Raw genomic sequence first — 23,222 nt, forward strand, 5'->3', positions numbered from 1 at the left:
CGACTTCCTGTTTCTTTTCCCCAGCAGCAGTCCAGGCACAGCACTGTCTGCCCACCTCCAGGCTCCCCCTGCCAAGGCTGGATGGCGCTGTCAGAGGGGAGCCTGTATCAAGGCTGTGCTCTGGAGTGCTGCGTCACACCCAGACTAGAGCCAACTGGTACTTTCTTCTTTACTTAACTGAACTAGAGATCACCTCGATGGGTGAGAGACTAAGGGAAACGTCACAGCAATGGACGCTAAAAGAAGACCTCAGCAATGACAAAACTCGAGGAGGAATATATTTTGGATCCAACATCCATCTTTAACCATAAGAAATTAAATTTGAAAAATGATTCTGTTCAAAATTAAATGAGAAACATTCAGGATATTGATTAGCTTAAAGCACTGTGGATGTATCTAAGCATTTGGTATTCTAAAAGCCACAGGCTTCTTCAGTTATGTTCATAGAACTATATTTAGTTCCACACACAGACACACGCACACTCACACAAACATGGGCACACATACACAAAGGCACGCACACATGCATACACACATGCGCACACACACACACACACACACGTGTGCACACACATGGGGCCCTTAGAAGGGAGAAGGCTAAGTGGAAGGGAGGGAACACCTGAATGAGCAGATCAGTGCCTACCATGACAGCTATGTAGTGCCTGTACGGGAGAGGAAGGGGGCCGTCCATGCGCAGCATGTAGAACTGACTCCGCAGGAAAGACTCCAGGTACTGAGTGTGCAGACTCATCACCTGCGTGATGTTGTCCAGGCGACCGGACGTCGAGTACTCTTCCACAAGAAAGTTTGTTCGTTCATCCACTGTGTTTGCTTGGACAACCTTACGACCGAGAGACAAAGAACACTAAAACCACTGTGATGGACAGACACCTTTGGTTTATGTGAATTCTGCTGCTGCTGAAACACATGGGTACTTGTTTGCTAGTAACAGACACTGAAATCACATGTTGCTCACACTAGAAACGGAAATTTTTTCTAAAAGAAAGTATCGTTCAGTTTTGGCTTTGGTACCACAATTTATTAAACAACAAATGTTAAATTATCAAACATTAAACACACGGCTATAAAACTGAGGAAAAGAAGCCTCCATCTGTTTTTCCAGACGTATGAGGCAGATTTTTCAGAGCCCACTTGCCTGGCCATTGTCACACAAATGTGTAGTGAGGCAAAACCAGTAGGCCTGATTACACGAATTTGCATTCTGATCTCACCAACTTAAAGTCAGTCACATATTTCAGATGAACATTTCCAGTCAGTCCTATGTTCGTTTTTACCACTCAACATTAAAAAGCTTTATGAAGTCTTTTTAGAGACACAGGGACGTGATGATTTGTGGTAAAGTGTTAGCTGAAAAATAGGGAACGAGACACTGTCATTTCTGGTGTAAACCTACCATATAAATTACCAAAACGAGACATGTGAGTAGAGAGGACATACTAGGATCAAAGAGCTTTCTCAGAATAGATTATTTATCTACAGCTTTATACACGAAGACAGCTTGGGTGTCACACAACAAATTGGCTTTGGTGGTGTGAAGAGCTTGTTAGCACCTAGTGGAAAGACTCAACTCTGCAGGGACCTCCGTCGCATAAAAGCCTACCCATTACCGCTCACTACTTGTGGTACTTGAGGATCCCACATCCAGACTGAAGACCACCTGCTCCTTATTTAGGATGTGGAAGCAGAAGCTGGACTCGGTTCAACCTCCCGCATTTAGTCAAAAGCAAAGTGGGGTTTTGTTTATATATTTATTTTTAGGGTTTTTTTGTTTGTTTGAGACAGGGTCTCCCTGTGGCCCCAGCTGGCCTGGAGCTGGCTATGAGACCAGGCTGACCTCAGACTCAGAGAGGTCCACCTGTCTCTGCCTCCCGAGCGCTGGGATTAAAGATGTGCGCCACCACGCCTGGCCCTGCAGAGCTGTTTTGACTAGGTCTCGTAAAGTCCAACGTTCAAAGCCTTTGGTCTTTCCAAAGGCTCACACTGTGACTAGAAAGCTGTTTTCTCAGAGCTGACTTCACAGTTTTAAAAGTATTTTTCAGAGAAGTATAAGTTGTACAAAGGCATAATCTTAAAGGGAATATATTTGAAAGTGTAAACTGTGAAGAAATGTTGATTACACTGGGTGTACAGTAAAGGGGGACCTCAGCTCCTCAGGGAGCAGTGGGGACTTTCATCTACCTGCTCCCTGTTCTGTCCCCTGGAAGGACTGAGGTCACAGTTTAAAAGGGACCCAGATGACCCAAATCCAACAAGGGCCAGGATGTGTAGAACTTTTGCTGGGTTTGGTTTGCTTTCCCCAGAAGCATCTTCATCCTCTCCGGCTTCCAACACACATTACTAGATTCGTGTACTGCAGCAGACCCTAAAACCCCTGGCACTGGAGGATGGATGGCATCAGCAACCATGTGGGAACCAAACCGGGGTCCTCTGTAAGAGCAGCCAGTGCTCCTCACCGCTGAGCCATCTCTCCAGCCTGATTGGTGGTCCTTGAACTTTTCTTGGCCTGATAACATCCAGGAGGCATCGAGGACTCCAGGATGACTCTGCACACTGCTGTCATCTTCCAAAGACGCATGGCAACAGAACGGGGCAGCCCTGCTCTGATGACAGAGTCCTCTGTGTCATCAATAACTGCACTTACTTGCAATTAGCACCCTGACACCCCACCCTCACCAAAGACGCATAGTTGGAGATTCTGTGACATCCTGTGTAATCAGAGGAGGGGTAACCACTAGTGATGAGTGCACTCCTGCTCAACTTGAGGGTGCGTTGGCATGCTTTACTTCGACGGGTTAGCTGGAGAACTCAGGTTTTCATTTCAAAATATCTTTCAATCCCATTTCTGTAAACATAAGCACTGTGAAGCACTGGTCTTTTAAAAACTTTAAACAACTTTCTGATTTTCTTAGTGGAGTTGAGAAGAAAGTAACTCCATGGTTTTCTGATATATGAATGAAAACAAGCTCAAAACACATTTGTGTGCTTAGATTAAGAATGGATAGTTTTGGTGGTTTTAGCTGCGCTGTATGTATTTAAGACGATGGACTTCCTCCTACGCTGCATGTATTTAAGGTGGACTTACCTCCTTCTACACTGCATATATTTAAGGTGTTCTTACCTCCTTCTCTGGAATGAAGGCACTTGGTCCTCTTGTCAAGGGTTGAGATACTCTGATTCTTTTATCCTGTTTTTAAAAGAAAAGTTCAATGGGTCAATGATGACTTTTCAAGAAAAGTTAAACTGCTAAGGTACTAAAAGGAATAGAATAAATTAAGTAAACAGAATTATGGAAAACCATTCCAAATTTTGGGTGTATAGGACTGCTGTGTGGCTACAGGATAATGGTCTCATCAGACCATTACACCTACGCCACAGCACTGGGAGTACAAGCATCATCACAGGACTTTACCCCATATTTGACATGACTGAAAACCATTAACCTCCATAACAAACTCGTACAGTAGTATGTTAAGAAATATTAGTATTTTGTCCTCACTTCAGTGTCTCTACTGTAAATCACTGAAATTTGGTGGTATTGCTTCCTTCTCCATAGGCATCTTGAGACAGGACAGCTCTTGAACTCCTTCCTAGCCGGGAGAGGAGATGGAGGAAATGGCCACTTGATTTTCTCCAATAAAGCAATGCTCTAGCTTTGAAGAAACCCTCTGAAGCCAGCACATGAAAATACAGACTGTGCTAGGTTTATATCAAGGACTACAGAGCATGTGCCTATTAGAAAAGTTTATTAAGCTTTAGATGCCATAACCTTCCCAAGGAAACTGCCAAGTTAGGAAAGTGACTCAAGTGGTTCCTTATCTGAAAATGGCAACATCTCTTCTGTATGACCCAGTCTCTTGGCTACAGTCTAGGATAAGATCTCAACTGGCCAAACTGGAAGCTGACCGGCAGCCCATGGGTACATGAGTACAAAAGTTTGGGCAAAACTGAGTTGAGGGAAATTAGCAGGACAGCATAGTCTTTCGAGACTATACACTAGAGTTATGTGAACGTGATGCAATCTGAGAGCCAGAAAAAACAAAATGCCACTCAAAAGCAGAGGCAGGAGGAAACAAAGAGAAGCTTGGGGTGGGCACTGACAGAAAGCTGCATCCAAGGGGGAAACCACCAGCGTTGCTATGGATTCCTGGAAAAAGCAAAGCTTAACCACGGCCATTTACATTCACTCCCCCTCCTTCTCTCCTTCCCCTTGTCAGGGGGTAACTTGAGTCTTTCTTGTTCCTTACAAATCAAAGAGCCTACCAAACACAAAATAGTTTTTTAAATCCTTTAAACCCCTTACTTCATTAGGAAGTGGTTACAAAACAAATTGGCAGAAGCAAGCAGTCAGGTATGCACATGAAGGTTCTTGAGAGCCTAAGAACACAGACCCGTCCCAACCCTTCTGAGCTTAGCACACTCTCTGTCAACTGTCAGTGACGGAGCAAAATGCACACATTACATACTGACAACTTTACACTGCCAGTTCCCAAACAAATTACACATCTAGACACAAAGTGATACAAACAGCTCTCAATCAGCTGACAAGCACAGCAGACGGTGTGAAATGGATTAATCCAGAATTTCTAATATTGATATTTCTTGTCTACATCAGCTATAATCTAATTTGTCTAGAAAAAGAATTCTAAATAAAGATATATTTTCCCTCTGCAAATTATAGCAAATAAAATCAAGGCGAGTGTGGTGGTACACACCAACTCCAGCAACCCTGTCTCCAACACACACACACACACACACACACACACACACACACGAGAAACTGACCCTACTATCTATATAACTTAAGAATTAGTATGTGAAAAGCAGTTTCTTAGATAACTAATCATTTCAAATAAACAAAGTATTTGAGAAACTGATTATAAGGAAAAACCATAATTTGAAGAGAAAAAAATGTAGGGAGTTACGTTAAAACTGTAAAATAGAAAAGTGCGTAAAATCCAGAGAGCTATGGGGAGGGGATACATGCAACCTTTATATTAAACTGCACAGCAGACTTCAGAGACAAGAGTGCTGCAGTACTAGGATTTATTTATGAAAATCATGAGTTCATAGATTTATCAACTGAATTACCTTTAAATCTTGGAACTTTTTATTTTGTCTACAAAAATATTTTTTTGAACAGGTGATATTTAAACCTGGAATGCATTTTCCTTATAAATGGAACCACAAGCTACTGTACTTAAACGCACCATCACTTGAGAAGGCGGGAGTGTCCACAGCTATGACATTTGTTACACACCATGGCGGATGGAGACACAGTGATGAGTGAAGAGGGTGCTGGCAACTACCTAACCATTTCCCTTTTGACGATGTTCCCTTCTCACATCACCAGTGATCCCATGACGAACATCTTTATAGCAAGAGACTTATGGCATATTTTCTAATATTTAGTATGGATTCTTTAGCAAGGCAATTTACTGGGTTTTAGGTTGTAATTAACTTAAACTTATTGTTGCATACTGCTATGTAAAAATAATGATTTTACCAATTCTATTTTCATTAACTGAGAAAATGCCTACATAACCCATTAACTTCAAAAGCGGAAAGTGGTATGTAAAATGGGCTTGAGGGCCTCGAGATGGTTCAGCAGGTAAGGGCACTGGCCCCGGGAGCCTGAAGAGTTGAGAGTGATCCCCAGAACCCAGCTCCCACAAGTTGTCCCCTGGCCTCCACATGTGTGCTGTGGCACATGCCCGAACACAAATAAAAATATAATTAAAAACGTTTTAAATGTGCCCGAGTCCTTAGATTGTATGCTCACATGTGGCAGCAAGCTTATAAACAGAGATGAGAGCAGATCTGCGTTTGCAATACGGTTCTGGGGTGATACTGCACCTGGGCCAGAGAGAAAGCCTGCGGCAGAGCTATGGTGAGCGCCCAGGAGAGGTGGTGCAGCCCAGCCCTAGAGGTCTGTGTGCTCACCAAACAGAACTGACACCATTTCTAATTTCACCATCACATATCTTTCCTCAGATATATGCATGCAATATATAATTTACATATATGCCATATATCTACCACACACATATAGTATACACATAAACATCTATTACATATGTAATGTGTACATATATGTGCATGCATATATAGTTTTGTTATGAGACAGGGTCTTGCTATGTAGCTCTGGCTGGCCTGTAACTCACTAATGCAGACAAGGCTGACCTTGAGCTTGCAGCAATCTCCCTGCCTCTGCATCAGGGGTGTTTAGATTGCAAGCCTGCATCACCATGCCTGGCCTCCGCTGTTTGTAAATGGCACCACTTTTGACATTATCAGGCTGGTTTGCACCTCTGCACACAGGACACTATTCTGATGCTCCCTACCACCCTGGTGCTCCCTACCATGCTGGTGCTCCTCCACTCTGTTAACAGGATGCTTTGCACATTTACATAAAGGTAAAAACAACTTTAAAAATGGTCAAAACAGTGCCTAAATTTTATTCTGAACTCATCTTACTCAGGAAAAGAAAGTTCTGCCACCTCCTTCTCTGACTGTTGTAAAGGGAGGACCAAACATAAGAGAAATAAAACACAAAACTGTCAAAGGGATTTTCCTTAGAACCACACTCTGCAGCTCTAATCAAGCTGAAATACCTTCTGGCAGCTTTTCTTTGAACCTGAAATGCCGGCACATCAGTTCTTCCGCCATTCAAGCGGATAACCTTCCTGAAAGCCTAGCTCTGCTGCCCAGTATGATAACCACTGGCCACATGTGGCTAAACTGATAAAGTTTAAGGCTGTTTCCATCCACAGTGGTCATACTTCAGATGTTCCACAGTTGCATGTATCCACAGCTGCCATGCTGGCCAGTGCTGAGACCCCGCCCCAGAGGACTGGCCAGTGCTGAGACCCCGCGGGTCCTTAGAGGACTGGCCAGTGCTGAGACCCCGCCCCAGAGGACTGGCCAGTGCTGAGACCCCGCGGGTCCTTAGAGGACTGGCCAGTGTTGCTTTCCAGTCTTCCCAAGATCCAAGGGTCCAGGTCTCAATTCTGTTCACAATACTCTCTACAAAAGTACTGAGCACTTTGTCCCTCTTACATGCTTTTCATTAAAAATTAAAAACACATGAGATCCATCTCCTTACCAGGTGTGTAATACACAATTGTCAGCTATGTTCAGGGACGTTACTGTAAGAGCAGCTCTGCAGGACTCCTTAATCTCAGTGAACTGAAACTTTAAACCCATTTAACAGCAGTGCCCCCTGCCCCCGGGGCACTGTAATCCCACCTTCTCCTAAGCAGTCTTCTCCTAGCTCCTGTACACTTCACACTCTCCCTCGGCTCTCTCCCACTGCCCAGATTCCAGGAACCACCGACACACTGGACACTACTCCTCTCCTTGCACTTCCCACGTAGTTACTCTCAAGTGGCATTGTCGTCCACAGCTTTCATCTTTAAACAAATGAAGTTCAACTGGAGCCTGTGACAGTGGCGGGCGCGGGGGACGACGAGGAGGAAACCAGGGCTCCAGGGGAGAGGAACAAGAGATGTTACTCCAGCACCTCTGAACCAGGGGCTCCTGTCAGCCTTAGCCGGCAGTGCACGGTTCTGAGGCACCATCTCCCAGGCATGGCCAACCTTTCACCACCACAAAATGACTCTGTCATCTACAAAGTCCATGAGGTAGAACTGGACTGAATTACAAAGAAAAACAAAAAAATAAATAAAGCTCCTAATGTCTTAAGCGAGTTTGTGAATGGGTCACATTCGCAGTCATCTTTGGCTGCATGCAGCCAATGCAGGGTGGACTTACCTAAACACTCAGGTTTGCACTAATCCTGGATAAGATTTTATGGCCACAGGTTATTAGAACCCCACACCCAGGAGTGGCTCTGGACTCACAGGGTCAGCTTGACTGTCCCCCATCTCTAAGTCCTCTCCTCCCGACCTCCCCCACCATCTCTGAGTCCTCTCCTCCTGACCTCTCCCCCATCTCTAATTCCTCTTAGTTCCAGGCTAGAGCTTCCCCTGGGTAGGAAGCCTTGACGACACTTAAAACTGAAACAGGCAAACACGATGCAAACTAAGGTATTTCAACATTCCTTCTGCCCATTTCCCCAAACACAAGAAGGGCCCCATAAATATACAAACAGTAGGTGAAAGAATCTTGCAGCTCTACTAAATTTAAAAAACAGCAACGTAGTCTATCTATCTCTTTTTTTTTGTGGGTGGGATGGGGGTGCACATGTCATGGTGTGTATGCAGAGGTCATGACAGCCCTTGGGAGTCAGTTCTCTTTTCCATCATGTGGGTCCTGAGGGATCCAACTGCCATCAGGCTTGGCGGCATCTACCTTCATCCACTGAGCCATCTCGCTGGCCCAGCTACACTAATTTTGAGGGAAAATGTCCTGGTTTTCTTGCTTTAACTGCCTGTGATAAAGCTAGTATTTTATTCTTGGACACACTAGTGAATTTTACATGGTGGCTGTAGATCACGAGCCTGGTTAGCTTCTCTGAAAGCCCCAGCCAGCAGCAGCCCTAGAGTTTCCTAGCTGTGCTGCCATCATGGGGGTGGTGTGGGGTGTGTGTGTGTGGAGGGTGGGAGCACTGAGGCACTGAATTTTATGTTAACATTAGAATTAAAGATTTAGAGCCTCAAGTGCACTGCCCACATGTTCAGTGTTCCAAAGTACTGAGGGGGGTGGGTTCTGAGCCAGACTACCCAGTTGTAGCCATTCTGTCACCACCAAGAGTTCTGCAGCACCATAGGGCACTCCACAGTGCCACCCTGCATTTGGGACACCCCAGAGCTGGGCAAGGCTGCTTTTTAGGGATAAACATAAGCACAATGTGCACCATAACGAGGAAGATGCAATTCAGACGTTTAAGCTGGAAAACCACTTAAAAAGTGGGATGGGCCACGTTTCAGTCAACTTGGTAACAACTTTGAAATCACTACCACTATGAAGGGAGGCTGGAGAGATGGCCCAGCAGTTGAGAGCACTGGCTGCTCTTCCAGAGGACTTGTGTTCGATTCCCACCACCCACAAGATGCCTAACAACAGTCTGTAACTCCAGTTCCAGGGGATCCAAAGCCCTCTTCTGAGTTCTGATGGCACTGCATGACACGGGTGCACCTAACACACACGCAAGCAATAACTCATACACATAGAAAACATTTAAAAAATGACATGAAATTATCTAAAATGTTGACTCCGCTGTTACAATGTAGAAGGAAGAGAACAGCACTTAAAACACCAGTGACTTTAGTTGCCAGTTGTTTTCATATGTCTTAGACAATAGTCAAAATGTGCTTCCTTAAAAAAATCTGATCATTTCTATCAAGAAAAGACTGTCCATAAAGTAGGAAGCACCGTTTCCAGGTGCCCAGTGCTCTGACAGATGACTTGCCAGCAACTGGATCTTAATCATGAGCAGCCGCTCCTTTCTTCAAGTGTAGTCACTGAGAGGGGTTACATGTGACCGTGGTCAGCTAAGCATGCTCACTAAATAATCATCTGCTGGTAAATAAACCACTGAAAGGCTAAAGTTGAGTTATATTTAGGAAATTAGCTATTTTGACACTTACCAGCTAAGCAGTTTACTGGATCACTTTATATAAATTAATCCCAATAGAAAATTATGGCACTTGAAAGTTAGAAACTCTTAAAATTATGTCGTTAAGAGTAATCAGCAAATTGCTTGTCCCTAAAATGCTGACTGCCAATGAGAATTAATTGCTACATTTTAAGCAACTAAAAGCTTTAAATGATTCGATTTAATTTTTACTCATCTTTTCTTCAGTTCATGTCACTGGAAAATGTAAAAGCAAAAACTGTTCTTATCAACTCTGATGTAGGGCTGCATAGGTAATCAACTATGATGTAGAGCCACGTAGGTAATCAACGCTGATGTAGGGCTGCGTAGGTAATCAATTATGATGTAGAGCCGCATAGGCAATCAACGCTGATGTAGGGCTGCGTAGGTAATCAACTCTGATGTAAAGCTGCATAGATAATTATGATGTAGAGCTGTGTAGGTAATCAACTACGATGCGAAGCTGTGTAGGTAGTCAATTATGAGATAGCTGTGTAGGTAACCAATTATAATGCAAAGCTGCTCATTATGATATAGAGCTGCATAGGCCATCAACTCTGACGTAAAGCTGCATAGGTAATCAATTATGACGTAGAGTTGCATAGGTTATCAACTATGATGTAAAGCTGTGTAGGTAATCAATTATGACAGGGCTGCATAGGTAATCAATCATGACATACAGCTGCATAGGTAATCAATTATGACATAGAGCTGCATAGGTAATCAATTATGGTGTAGAGCTGCATAGATAATCAACGATGACATAAAGCTGTGTAGGTAATTATGATGCAGAGCTGCATAGATAATCAACTATGATGTAGAGCTGCGTAAGTAATCAACTCTGAAGTAAAGCTGCTTAGTGTATCATTTTCATAAATATTAATAAAATGTGTCATTTGTTTTATATAGATACACTGTATTTTTTAAATGTCAACTGCTTCGCATGTAAAAAAAAAATTCTGACCAAGTCAAATTGACCTCACAGCTTTTAAAGATATCCTTAGATGATAGTATACTAGCCCCAACTCTTTTTTTTTTTTTTTTTTTTTTTTTTTTTTTTTGAATACTATGTAGTGTATATTTTTCACACCCCATTTTTTTTTTTTTTTTTTTTTTTTTTGTCTTTTTGAGACAGGGTCTCCCTGTAGCCCCAGCTGTCCTGGAACTTATTATGTAGACCAGGCTGGCCTCGAACTCACAAAGATCTGCCTCCCAAGTGCTGGGATTAAAGGTGTGCGCCACCACGCCTGGCGCCCCAACATTTTTAACCTACTTTGATGACAAAACATCTTAATGACTGAGAGGGATGCCTGCCCTAAACAAAACGTTTTTTTGTGAATGTAAGAAAGTGAACTGTGGTCCCACAGCTTGTGTACCAGCCCAGCCTGGCAAGTGCCTCTCACCCCTCATCAAAGAAGGTTCTGTCTCTGCAGAGAGCTCCAACCATTCAAAACTCGGAGAATAAGTGACTGTGAGATATCCAGCTCCAACTGGCACGTACGTCTACAACGCACTCCTGTATCTAAGGCTCAGAACATCACGGTAGGGGAGGCAGAAAGACTGTACGAGCCAGAGGACCAGGACAGCTGCGGGGAAGTGTTCTCTAGACCTGACAAGAGGCTGCACCATGAAACCTCAACAATGTGGTTGTCTAAACAAGACCTGCATGTGACAGCAGCAGCCGACATGCTGATGTGAATGAGGAATACTTTACGAGGTTGCACCTCTAGCTGAAGGGCTACAATCACTGGCTGCTGAGAGGGAGAATCAGTGTTCACCAGGGATGAGCCTGATAGGTTATCCAATCCCAAGTCATCATCCCAAAACATATATACATACAAGCAACACTAAATGGGCTCAGTAGGTTTTGTACATATACATATATATACACACCTATATACACACATACATATATATACATACACATATACCACACACATATATGTAACTAATAATTAAAGAAGGGGTCTGAATTTGAGAGGAAGTTAGGGGAGGAGCAAGAGAGGCTGGAGGGGAGAGGGAGGAGTGGAAATGAAGTATAGTACTCGTGTGAAAACCTATAGAAATTAAATAACTTAAAAAGGAGCAGGCCCAGGCCACTGGCTCTGACATAAATTCCTACAGATGCTGTGGTTTGGTTTCTTGGTAGATAATTTCAGGAATGACTTCTTCAGATATTTATGACAGTGTCTATTTCAAAAGGAAAGACCGAGTAGAAGGGGACACACAAAAGGAGCTTTAAAACCTCCCACAGGGCCAGGATATTGCTCCACGGTCCAAGAACTGTTGCACATGTACCCCTATGTCCAGGGTGTAACTCTTCCTACTACTTCTAGAAGAAAACCAGAATAGCCTACTTCTAAAAACCAGAACTTTGGGCTGGAGAGATGGCTCAGCAGTTAAGAACACTGGTTGTTCTTGCAGAAGACCCAGGTTCAAATCTCAGCACCCACATGGCAGCTAACAACTGTCCATAACTCCAGTTCCGGGGGATCGGACAGCCTCTTCTGTCCTCCACAAGTATTGCACAACACAGGTGCACTTACACACATGCAGGCAATAACACGCATACACATAAAATAATAAATATTAAAAAAAAATACTAGGACTTCTCCCATACTAGATTAAATCACGTATCTGCATTTGCAGTGCTTTAGCACCCGAGATCTGCAGTCATTTAGTGAGAAAGAACTGGAAACAGAAGGTGGCCATGGCACCAGGACCCTCCACACACTGAGCTCTTCTATCTTACTTTGAGCTAGACTTTCAGGGACCCACAGAGCATCAGGGCCCAAGCTTCAGTGGAAGTTCACGGACATCCTAAAGAACAGTTAAGATTCTCACTACTGTGGGAATGCCATCTCATTCTGGAAAACCTCGGGGTGAGCTACTTATGACTGAGCTACAGACGCCAAGCCTCTCAGGTCCTTCCTGGCAGAGTGCCATTTCTGGGAGGCTGCTTGAGGGCCATCACAAAGACCCTGCTTCAGCACAAAATTCAGACTTCTTCACCAGGAAGCACAGATTTCAATAAAAAATTTTTTGACTTATTTTTATTTTATGTGTATGAGTGTTTTGCTGGCACATATGTATATGTACCACATGCGTGCAGTGTCCATGGAGGCCAAAAGAGGGCATCGGATCCCCTGTAACTGGAGTTACAGACAACAGTTAGCCACCATGTGAGTGCTGAGAACCAAACCTGGTCCTCTGCAAGGGCAGCCAGTGCTCTTAAGTGCTGAGCCATCTCTCTAGCCCCAAGATTTCAATTTTTAACTTGAAATCTTAAAACATTTCCATTTAAAAACACTGTATTAACCAACTGGATTACAGCAATTTCTTTACCTCTTCTCTCCCAAAGTCATCAGGGCCCTGTAGGCTGGAATGGCATCCTGCTCATCTTTAAGCACTGGCTTTATAGGAGAAACAAAATGCCAGTGGAATGAGTGGGCGGCAGACTCCTTCATAGCCTTACCTCAGGACGAAAGGGCTCGACTGTGAGTGCAACTGCAACATCTCTCCACAGAGTGAAGTGCGGCTAACGGGCTGCGCTGCACTGTGGCAGGACAGCAGCTTCCAAACGAGCTTTCTCTTCGTTGGTAACAACATCACTGAAGTCGTTCTCAGAAAATACAGAGCTGGGGGTGTGATGCTGCATACCTAATCTTAGCTCTCAAGAGCTGAGGCAGGAGGACTGCCATGAGTTCTAAGGCCAACCTGAGCTAACAGTGAGTCCCAGAGTCAGGAAGTGTCTGTGTTTGTAGGATGGTCCTCGACTTACAGCAGTCCTGCTTTAAGATTTCTGTCTTTGTAATGTGCAAAGGGAAATGCATTTGGTAGAAACTGTACTTGACGCGGCCAACGTGAATACCCAGACAACCATTCTGGTTTCCCTCCACTGGCATTCTATACAGTATTCACTAAGCAACTCGAGAAATTCAATTTTATTTTAAAATACAGACTTTTGGTGGCAGATTTTGCCCAACTGGTGGCTAATGTAAGCATCTGCATATTGTGGTAGGCCAGGCTAAGTGAGCCATGGTGCTTGGTAGGTTGTGCATTTCATACAATAGCTCTTAATCAAATTTAGACCCTCTCCCCTATGTATACCCCCAGACTCCGCACCGAATCTCACTCATTCTGTCATATATGTTAAGTCCTATTTGTTCATGCATTTGTATCCAGATATCCTTCTGTGAAAGTTCATCTACTGGGGTCTAATTAGTCTATGTAGAGATCTTAAAATTCTCTCTTCCTCACCCAGCAGTAGTCAGTGCCAACAGCTCCCAGGCTAGGGCTGGGCCCCCCACCCCACCCATTTCCCTCTCTCCACTCTGGGCCCTTGTCAATTAATGGGTTAATTAATGGGTCCTGTGTTCGATGCCACCATTGCCACAAGTTCACACGTGTATCTTCCAGTGACCTGGAAGCCTCTGCTTCCCTGTGTTCATGAACCAGCCCTGGCTCTTACAGTCTTTCCGCCCCCTCTTCTGCAATGGTCCCTGAGCCATGGTGGGTGAGGTTTAATATAGGAGTCCTGTCCTGGGACACACACTCTGCTGTCTCTTATTCTTTTAAACTTAGCTAACTGTGGCCGTCTGTGTGCATCACACTCTGTTGTGTAAGGAAGCTTCACTGAGGGATGCACTAGTGTTCTCTTCACCCCCAGTTCCACTATGTCCCATGAGTCTAGGTATAGAGGTTCCACTGTAGATATGTCACCAGGGCTGGGCATCTCTCGGACGCATATTCCCTGTGTGTGACCAGCTGTGGAACTCTGTCAACTCACTTTTGATTTATAGTATTTTCAACTTAAAATGGGTTTGCTGAATTGTACCCTATTAAGTCAAGGGAAACCTGTACAGTGACTATGGAATCACAAACTTCTACCAGAGTGATATACATACAAAGTAACAATAATCTTAGGAGAGAAGGCTAGAGCTGCAGCCCTGCACTGTTTGATCTCTGGAACTAATGGCAGCACTATAACCAGATTCATGTCCGGGGCAGCAGCAGGTGAGTAGCCCTTTCCCACTTCTGTGAAGTGTCACAGAGCAGCACGAAGCCCTCCTCTGGTCAGTCCAGAGCAACTGGTGGATTTCAGGTAGAGGTTTTCTTCTGGGCTCTATCTGAAGCAGTATTTCCTAACGTCTGCCTTCCCTGACACTAGCGGAATTCTACCCGTTCTTCCTTGAAGACTCATCTCACATCACCTCTGTCAGTCTTGATAACTTTCAAGCTTGTCTATGAATTTAAATCTATTCTTTTTTTTCACTTTTTTAATTGAGCTTTTTAATTAAATCTATTCTTAAGATTCATATTTGCATTGTTTCTCTCCTTACAGATATTAAGGTAAATAATTTCTTCACTAACTCTAGCATCATGGTATAACAGTATCTGAACTGAGGACACAGGAGTCTAGCTGGAGGCACACCTAGCCCCTTCTCTTCCTCGAGTAGAATAAACAGACTTTGTAACCCAAGGAAGCTAAAGTTCTCTGTGTTATTAGAAACATCAGTAACACAAACTAATAATTAAATGCAGTCTGAACATCAATCCACTAGCTTCCCTGTATTAGTTGAATCCCCATTTACTTATTTTCTTGTGTTAAAACAAATAGCACCTGCAATTTCCCATAAACTTCCCCAAGTTCTTAGAAACTGGTTCTAGTCCGTATGCTGCAACGTTAATCTCGGGCAGCAGAGGTTCCTTCACAAGCTTTTACCTGTTGGATACTTTTACAGACACTGAGCTATGACATGCACTTACTGACTGTGCTATCTCTTGGGATAAAACTCAAGAAAGAACTGCCGTTAGTCCTTGTATCTGACCTGACAAGAACCCTTCACACCCACCCAAGTCAATGCTTCCTCATAACATAGCACAGTAACTTCCCCGCCACTGACTATAAGGTCCAGTTCCCCAGAAGTGTTAAGAAGGGCTGTACATCTACAAAAACACATTTTAAGTTTCTAGACTGCCTAACTATAAAACTTTGATTTAAATTGTAGAAAGCTTTTGCCATTAAAATTATGTCCCAATTATATTAAGATAAATTAAAATTGGAAGTTTTAGAAAGTAAAATCCCATTAGACATAACCACAGCTATAGAACAATCTAGTGTTCATAGATGCTTGGAGGCTAACTAGTCTTTTTGGAGAAACAAGTAAACTAAGAACATCATGTGACTAGTGATCTTGGCATGAGGGAAGCAGGTTACACCAAACTTCTGTAAGCTAGCTTGGCTGTCATGAAATCAATCAGCCTTGGGCTTTCGCGCATGAAGCAGAATGCTATTTCCAGGTCTTTCAAAAGAGCAAGTAACAAAACAGGTCACTTGCTCAACTCAGAGAAATCAGGAAAAGTAAATAAAACACACTTGATATCCACAGAGTCACAAACTCATGTAAGCATTTAGCTGAAAACCAGAAGAACTCATCTTCATTTAAACTGAAAAAAAAACAAAAACAAAAAACCCTTCATATAGCAGTCCGGGAGCATAGCTACACAATTAAAATGTTTCATTTTACAGTGAATCATGTCACACTTTGTGAAAATTTGGAAGTTTCTGCTCCTAGTTTGAAGAAACAGTTTAATTTTTGCCAGAAACAGAAATAGATCTGGCCCATGTAATGAGTGCGTGTGAACTTCACCTCTGACGTTGGGTCAAGCCCTAAGACTGGATTACAAAATGGCGCCTTAACACAAACAAGTAAATTTACAATGGACTGTAAAATGAACTAAAGCCCTGAAGTGGAGCTAGCAGGTGGCTCAGAGGATAAGACACGGGCCTGATGACTTGAGCTTGATCCTGGAACACACACGCTCAAAGGAGAGAGCTGACTTCTACAAGTTGTCCTCTGACCGCCACACATGCACTCAGACATACAGACAGTGACACAAACACACAGACACACACACGAAGTAGTAAAAATAAAGGTGATAAAATGTCCAAAAATATAAAACAACAGAAATTATGAATTGCTTGGCTAGCTCACAGACTGCTCATACTTTTTATATCAGTCCTCTTTATACAATTTTTTTTTTTTTTGGTCTTTTTGAGACAGGGTCTCCCTGTAGCCCCAGCTGTCCTGGAACTCACTATGTAGACCAGCTGACTTGGAACTCACAGAGATCCACTTGCTTCTGCCTCTGAGTGCTGGGATTAAAGGCGTGTGCTACCACGCCCAGCCAAATACTCTTAAAAATGATGAATTGCAGGACTCTGTTTCTACATGGTCATGCACCTCCTCCCTGGGTCTCACAATCTTTCTACCTCCTCCTCGATGGTCCTTCAGCCCTAAGTGGGTGAAGTTTAATATAGGAGTCCTGTCCATGGATCAGCATTCTGCAAACTCTTAACATCTACGTTTTGGCCATTTGTGACCTTTTGTGTTCCTGTCCCTCTGTTGCATGAGGGAGCTTCATTAATGAGAACGGAGAGGCTCATTAGTGTCGTCTTTATTACCCCTGTTCTATGTTCTGTACAAGCACCTGGGACCTTGCTCATATGATTCTATGACAATAGTGTCGGCATACAAAAGTCCCATGCAAACTCCGGCAGACAAAAACCCAGCATAGAACTGGGGAACTGATCAGCAGACCCCAGTCTTCACTGAGGAAACATTGGCAGCTGATCACTGCTGGGTGAGGAAGGGCTGATCTTCCCAAAGCGAGAGACTCTAGACAGGCTGACTAGACCTCAGTGGATGGACTTGCACTGTGGAACTTCCGTGACACTGACTTGACACACTGGGCCTTAATACTGATGACAGAGTCTATGGGCTCCAGTGGGGTGGGGGGCCTGTGGGACTGTGCCAGTGGGGATGGCGGTAGAAAGATGCTTGAGAGTCTTTGAGACTGTATAAAATACACAAAAATTCAATAAAAACAAATTTTAAAAAAAGGTCAACTGCAAACATTTTTTATGTGAGCTACATTTATCAAGCATTATATTAGAAATTAAATAAAAGAAAACTTGAAAAATAGTTATTAATTCACTGAACTGTAAAAACAGAAGCTGATGGTGCAGCCCTGTGGCTAAGAACATGGTGTTGGCCGGGCTCCAGATCCAAGCCAGTAACCCTCATCCACAAAGAAAGAGGAGCAGCAGTAGGAGCAGCCCCAGAGAGGGGCACAAGCGAACTTTCTTAAAAACTATACTTTCAAAAAAAATTGAGGCGACTCTGCCTTACATTTGAGCAAACACCCGGCTTACTAAATACAGCTGCATTTTCCCATCTGCTCCGATACCTCATCTGTTGCTGTGTGTCATGGTTACTGAGATTTGTGAAGAGACTCTGGCCTCATAAAAATATGTGGCTGAAAAAGGGAAGACTATTTTTTAAATGGCTTCTCTCTCTCTCTCTCTCTCTCTCTCTCTCTCTCTCTCTCCCTCTCTCTCTCGTGTGTGGGGTAGAGGTCACCCTCTAGTGTCATTCCTCAGGTGTTGTCCACCTTTTTTTGAATCATGGTCTCTCGCTGTCCTGGAATTTGATGGGCTTGCAAGGCCGGCTAGTCAATACGTCCCAGGGACCCACCGTTTCCCTGGGGCTTACAAGTGCACACCCACCACCCCAGCGTTCTGAAGTGGGCTCAGGATTGAACTCAGCACTTTACTGAGCTATAGGTCTCTCCAGTTCAGAACGGCATCTTACTAGCCCTTTTCAGATAATTTTAGCCAGTGTTTGATAGGAATGCCTGACAGGCACAGCTTCCAGAAGTGAGTGCAGTGGGAGCCTGAAACCCTGTCAGGTCTTCTAAAGCCTGCAGGCTGAGATCACTGCGCCCTGGAGTTCAGATGACCTGTCCCAGCCGTGCTGGGTTTCATAGCCTCAATCTCTCATCATCAAATGTTAGTTCACTGAGCTTTCTAGCATTTTCAAGTGTTGGTACATTTAATACAAAAGTCTTTAAGTGAGAAGTGATCAAGCTCATTATAGAGGACACAGATTTTCCAAAAATTCTTCTCTTCTCAAAGCTTTATCGCTGGCAGGAAGGACTGTTGTTTCCTTGAAGTAGGCGACTGCTCATTTCTGCACCACTGTGTGCGGTAATCCCGAAGTCTGAGTGTCTGCAGCTTGGCTCCGTGCTTTACCGGCATGGCTGGCTTCCACTGACACACGGCTGCTTCTGCCTGGTGCAGCAGAGGGCCTATACACAGTCTCCACTTAGAAACTCCGATTATTAAAAAGAATGGTGAGATTAAATCAAATGTATAATCTTTCCTGCTCCATCAAGGGCTTTCTGCAGTTTGAGTAAACTGGCGTTTCTGCAGCGAGCGCTGGGTGTGAGCAGAGCAGTGATCACGGCTGTGGTGCGATGCGTTCTAATCTGGCTTAAGGTACTAGGCACAGGTCCGCAGGGCACACTTGGACAACCACTGGTGAAAGGAATACTTTCAGCACGTCTCATCTCCCTTTTTATACACCCTTCCAAACTCTTTCAGTCATTTGCAAACAACAACAACAACAACAACAAACACACTTTTAACACTTATGTTAGGACCAAGCCCCAAGAAGCCCTTCGGAACAAGGGCTGTTTCTTGCTTTTCTGTCCAGACCTTAGATTTTCTACAGAAGGGTTCAATTCCTTTTTGTAAAATGAACTTTCAACTAACTAAAGAAACAGGAGGGGCCAGAAGAACCTCAGGAAAAGCAACCAAGGAGGGGCTCTTGTTCCTCTATTTATTGTTGTTATTCTATGTGTATGATGTACTGCCTGCATGTGTGTAAGTGCACCTGTGTCATGCAGTGCCCCTGGAGGTCAGAAGAGGCTGTGGGATCCCCTGGATCTGAAGTTACAGATGGTTGTTAGCTGCCATGTGGGTGCTGGGAATCAAACCCGGGTCCTCTGTAAGAACAGTCAGTGCTCTTAAGCACTAAGCCCTCTCCAGTCCTTTGTCTTTATAATTATAATTAAGAGTTCTTTTGCCATGTGATCACACTTACAAACCAACAGCATCTTCCTCATTATGACTCAAAGTGGAGAAAAGGCAAAAATTTTGGTAACTGTACACATAGAATTTTAAAACTTCTACATGCTATTAAATACTATAAGCAAATTTGGATGGCAGATAGTTACAATTTGTGATAATGGTTAACACCTCAATTCTATAGAGAGAGCCTAAAACTCAAGAAAGAAAGAAAAAACTTAGGAAAATGGACAGAGAATAATAAATTAACAAATAGTGTGTTTCACACCTCAGGTTTGCAGAAACCCAAGTTAGGCAAGATGCTTTCTGATAAGAGCACAGAAGAGCTGTTCTCAAAAGTTATGCCTGAGAAACTAAAACAGGCCACAATAGGAATTTGAAAACTAGTTAGTAAATTACTTAATCTCTATCTTCTAACACAGCAATCTGATGTACAAATATTCATCCCATCATTTTTTTTAACAGTATAGTAAAGGATTAGGAAAATGCCTATTTACCAAAAATATCTTATACCTGACTTTAATTGAGACTTCAATCTGAACTTAGTGAGAAATTTGGGGCTAGGAGACAGGTTAAACGTCAGCATGAGGGAGAACAGGAGAAACCTATGAAAACCCCAGTGTTTTCAGGAGTTCCAGGCACTGAGGGTGGTGAAGGTCCTGTTCTGAGGAGTCTTAAAAGATGTCACTATCAAATGTGGTGGTGGACCAAGATCAGAAAAAAACCAATTCCAAAAACACATTAAACAATGGGAGAAATTAAAAGGGGCTAATTTTGTTGGGTAGAATACTGGCATTGTATTCATGTAAGAGTATATTTATATCCTTATGTTTTAGAAATACACACTAAAATTTACAGGGGTAAAGGAGTGAGTTTTGAGACTTAATGGCAATTTCTTTAGCAACAATAGTGATACAGGATCGATGAGGTAAGAATGGGAAATCCTGCCAACACTGACCTAGGTGACATGCTGCTCTTGCAGAGGACCTGGGTTCGAATCCCAGCACCCACATGGCAGCTAACAACTGTCCATAATTCCAGTTCCAGGGGATCCAATGCCCTCTTCTGGCCTCTGAGGTCACTGCACAATATGGGTGCACTTACATACATGCAGGCAATACATTCATACACATAAAATAATATGAATAAATTTTTTAAAAAGCCTTCCAGGGGCTGGAGAAATGGCTTAGTGGTTAAGGCCACTTGTTGATCTTCCAGAGGACCCGGGTTTGGTTCCCAGCACCCACATGCTGGCTAACAACCATTCATAACTCCAGTTCCAGGGGATCTGATGCCACCTCTGGCCTCTGAAGGGTACTACATGCACATGGTGCACTTATGTGCATGCAGGCAAAACACTCATACATATAAAGTAAAAATAAAAATATTTTTAAAAAAGCCTTCCAGATAAGACAAGTATTTAGAAAGGGACAGAAATTTGTTGTGGTATCTGGGAAAGGATAGATTTATGGAGATGATACATCAGATAAAAGGAAGGGCAAACTGAATGCCTGTTGTTGGTGAGAATGATATGCTGTTCTACATGAGTCCCTCTGGAACAAGGCCAGAAACAGAGGTGAGCATTCCATCACAAACACAGGCCCACAGAGGTCTGACTCATAACAGTGGACAGTAGCAAAATGTGTATCTTTTAAGCAGGAGCTCTGACACCTGGTGGAAAATGGACTGGGCAGGAACAGGTGGAGGAAGAAGGCTATTAGTATGCTACTATGGTCATCCAGGAGAGAGATGATTCTGGTTAACTAGCAGTGCAGGTTTAAGAAGGGATGGAGCTGAGTGCATCTAGGAGACAGAGTAGACAGATTCCAGTGGTTGCCTGCAAGGACACTGAGAACCGAGGGTCTAGGATGCCCTGCAGAGCTCTGCATTGAATGAATGAATGAATAAGGTGACAGCAATATAAAAGAAAGAACACATCGAGGCAGGACGGCCTTAGGTTGATGCTGACTATCTTGGATACATGCTTACATGGCAGGTATGTAGATGGCTGAGATTTAAAGGACATAAAAGTGCATTCAAGAACTGAGTGTTTAATTTTCACCTAAAGATCTAAACCTCACTGTGCATATGAAACTCCATCATGACAACTTCACATGAGGCTATCCTGCCACTTGTTCACAAAGATTCCCGCCATTTGCCTTTTATTCCTGTAACCCCTCTCCTGATTTAGTCTGCCATCACCCCATCTATGGCAAGGTCAGCAGGCTAAAAGGTCAGAGCACCCACACTGCTCCACCTCGGTTTCTGTTCCCAAGTGTTCCATGCACAAACACTTCCCTTCAGCTCCTGCACACGCTGATAACCTAACGTCCCTCTGCATGTTTTGGGTACTCTGCTCTTGAACCTCTTTTGAACTGTCACATCTCTTCATATTTACTGCAATGTTGCTAGCTGTCAACTTGACACAATCTTGAGTCACCTGGGAGAAGGGCCCCTAAGAACATCTGTGAAAGACTGACCTAATTATGCTGACTAATGTGAGAAGACCTGACCACCTGGAGCAGCACCAGTCGTTGGGGAGGACCCTGGACCATAGTGCAGAGGGCCGAGCGGCACTCAAGGCTCAGTGCCCTCCGCTTCTTGACCACATTCCTGATGTGCTGTGATCAACTGTCTCTAACACACACACACACACACACACACACACACACACACCCCACTATTATCATCAGACACATATACACATACCATCACCACCACACACACATACACACCACCACACACACATACACACCACCATCTACCACACACCACACATGCACATACAACACACACACACCCCACCATCATCACACACACACACATACACACACACACCACCATCACCACCACAACGGTCCACTTCTGATTAGAGAACAAAGGACCGTAGTCACCCTTTTCACCCAGGGCCTCCCTCCTCTTCCACCTGGCACTGTTACCACCTACCTACCCCACACCTTGCAGTGTTGTTCCCTGAGGACTGGGGTTGTGGACAAGGTGAGGAGGTGTCTCAGCCTAGGGCCTCAGCCAGTCCAGAGAGAGAGAGAGAGACGTTGATGTACATATGGAAAGATCATCTTATTTTTTCCCCCGCTTCCTTTTTCTTTAAGATTTATTTTGTTTTTATTTATGTGTGTGTCTGTGTGATTGTATGCCTTCTGTGTGCAGGTGCCCAAGGAGGCCTGAAGACACTGTTAGAGTCCTTGAAACTGGAGTTACAGGTTGTTGTGAGGCAGCTGACGTGGGTGCTGAGAACTGAACTCAGGACCTCTGGAAGAGTAAAAGCCAATGGTCTTAGCTGCTAAGCCAAGATCATCTTATTTTAAACAAATTTGGCATACTTTACATTGTTTTATTCATCCTGCTTTTCTACAAAGCAGTATAACCAAGATACCTTCATGGAAATACATTCATGAGCCTTATTTTTTTTTAATAATTTATTGAGAATTTCATAGGGATATAAGCATATAAGGTGTTTTGATCAAATCCATACCCACTCCCTCCCCTCCAACTCCTCCCATATCTCCCCATCACTTTTTCCTGATAACTTCATGTACTCTTTCTTCTTCTTTGATTTATTTTTTTATGGGGCATTTGGCTGCTCTAACATTCCCCCCTCTGAAGAGGTAACCCTAAAATCTTTTAAGGATTAGATACAAGCTTCCAAATACTTTTCACATTTTTGGCCTTTGGAACAGAGTATGTTGCTAA

General features: G+C 43.6%; 1 protein-coding gene across 2 annotated transcripts in view; it reads right to left on the reverse strand.

Moving 5' to 3' along the window:
* The window catches only part of Sesn3 (sestrin 3), a 66,169-nt gene that overhangs the window by 24,889 nt on the left and 18,058 nt on the right, over positions 1–23,222 (reverse strand). Inside the window, exons 2-3 of one of the 2 annotated variants that reach the window (XM_008823132.3) lie at positions 3,140–3,205; positions 644–841 (exon numbers count right to left, since the gene is read on the reverse strand). In XM_008823132.3, the coding sequence (XP_008821354.1) occupies positions 644–841; positions 3,140–3,205 (264 nt within the window). Of the gene's footprint in view, positions 1–643; positions 866–3,139; positions 3,206–23,222 lie in introns of both variants that reach the window. The other variant, XM_029558685.1, reaches the window with a different exon arrangement.

This window comes from Nannospalax galili, unplaced genomic scaffold (assembly GCF_000622305.1).
Source record: "Nannospalax galili isolate Female #2095 unplaced genomic scaffold, S.galili_v1.0 scaffold469, whole genome shotgun sequence".
Taxonomy (NCBI): domain Eukaryota; kingdom Metazoa; phylum Chordata; class Mammalia; order Rodentia; family Spalacidae; genus Nannospalax; species Nannospalax galili.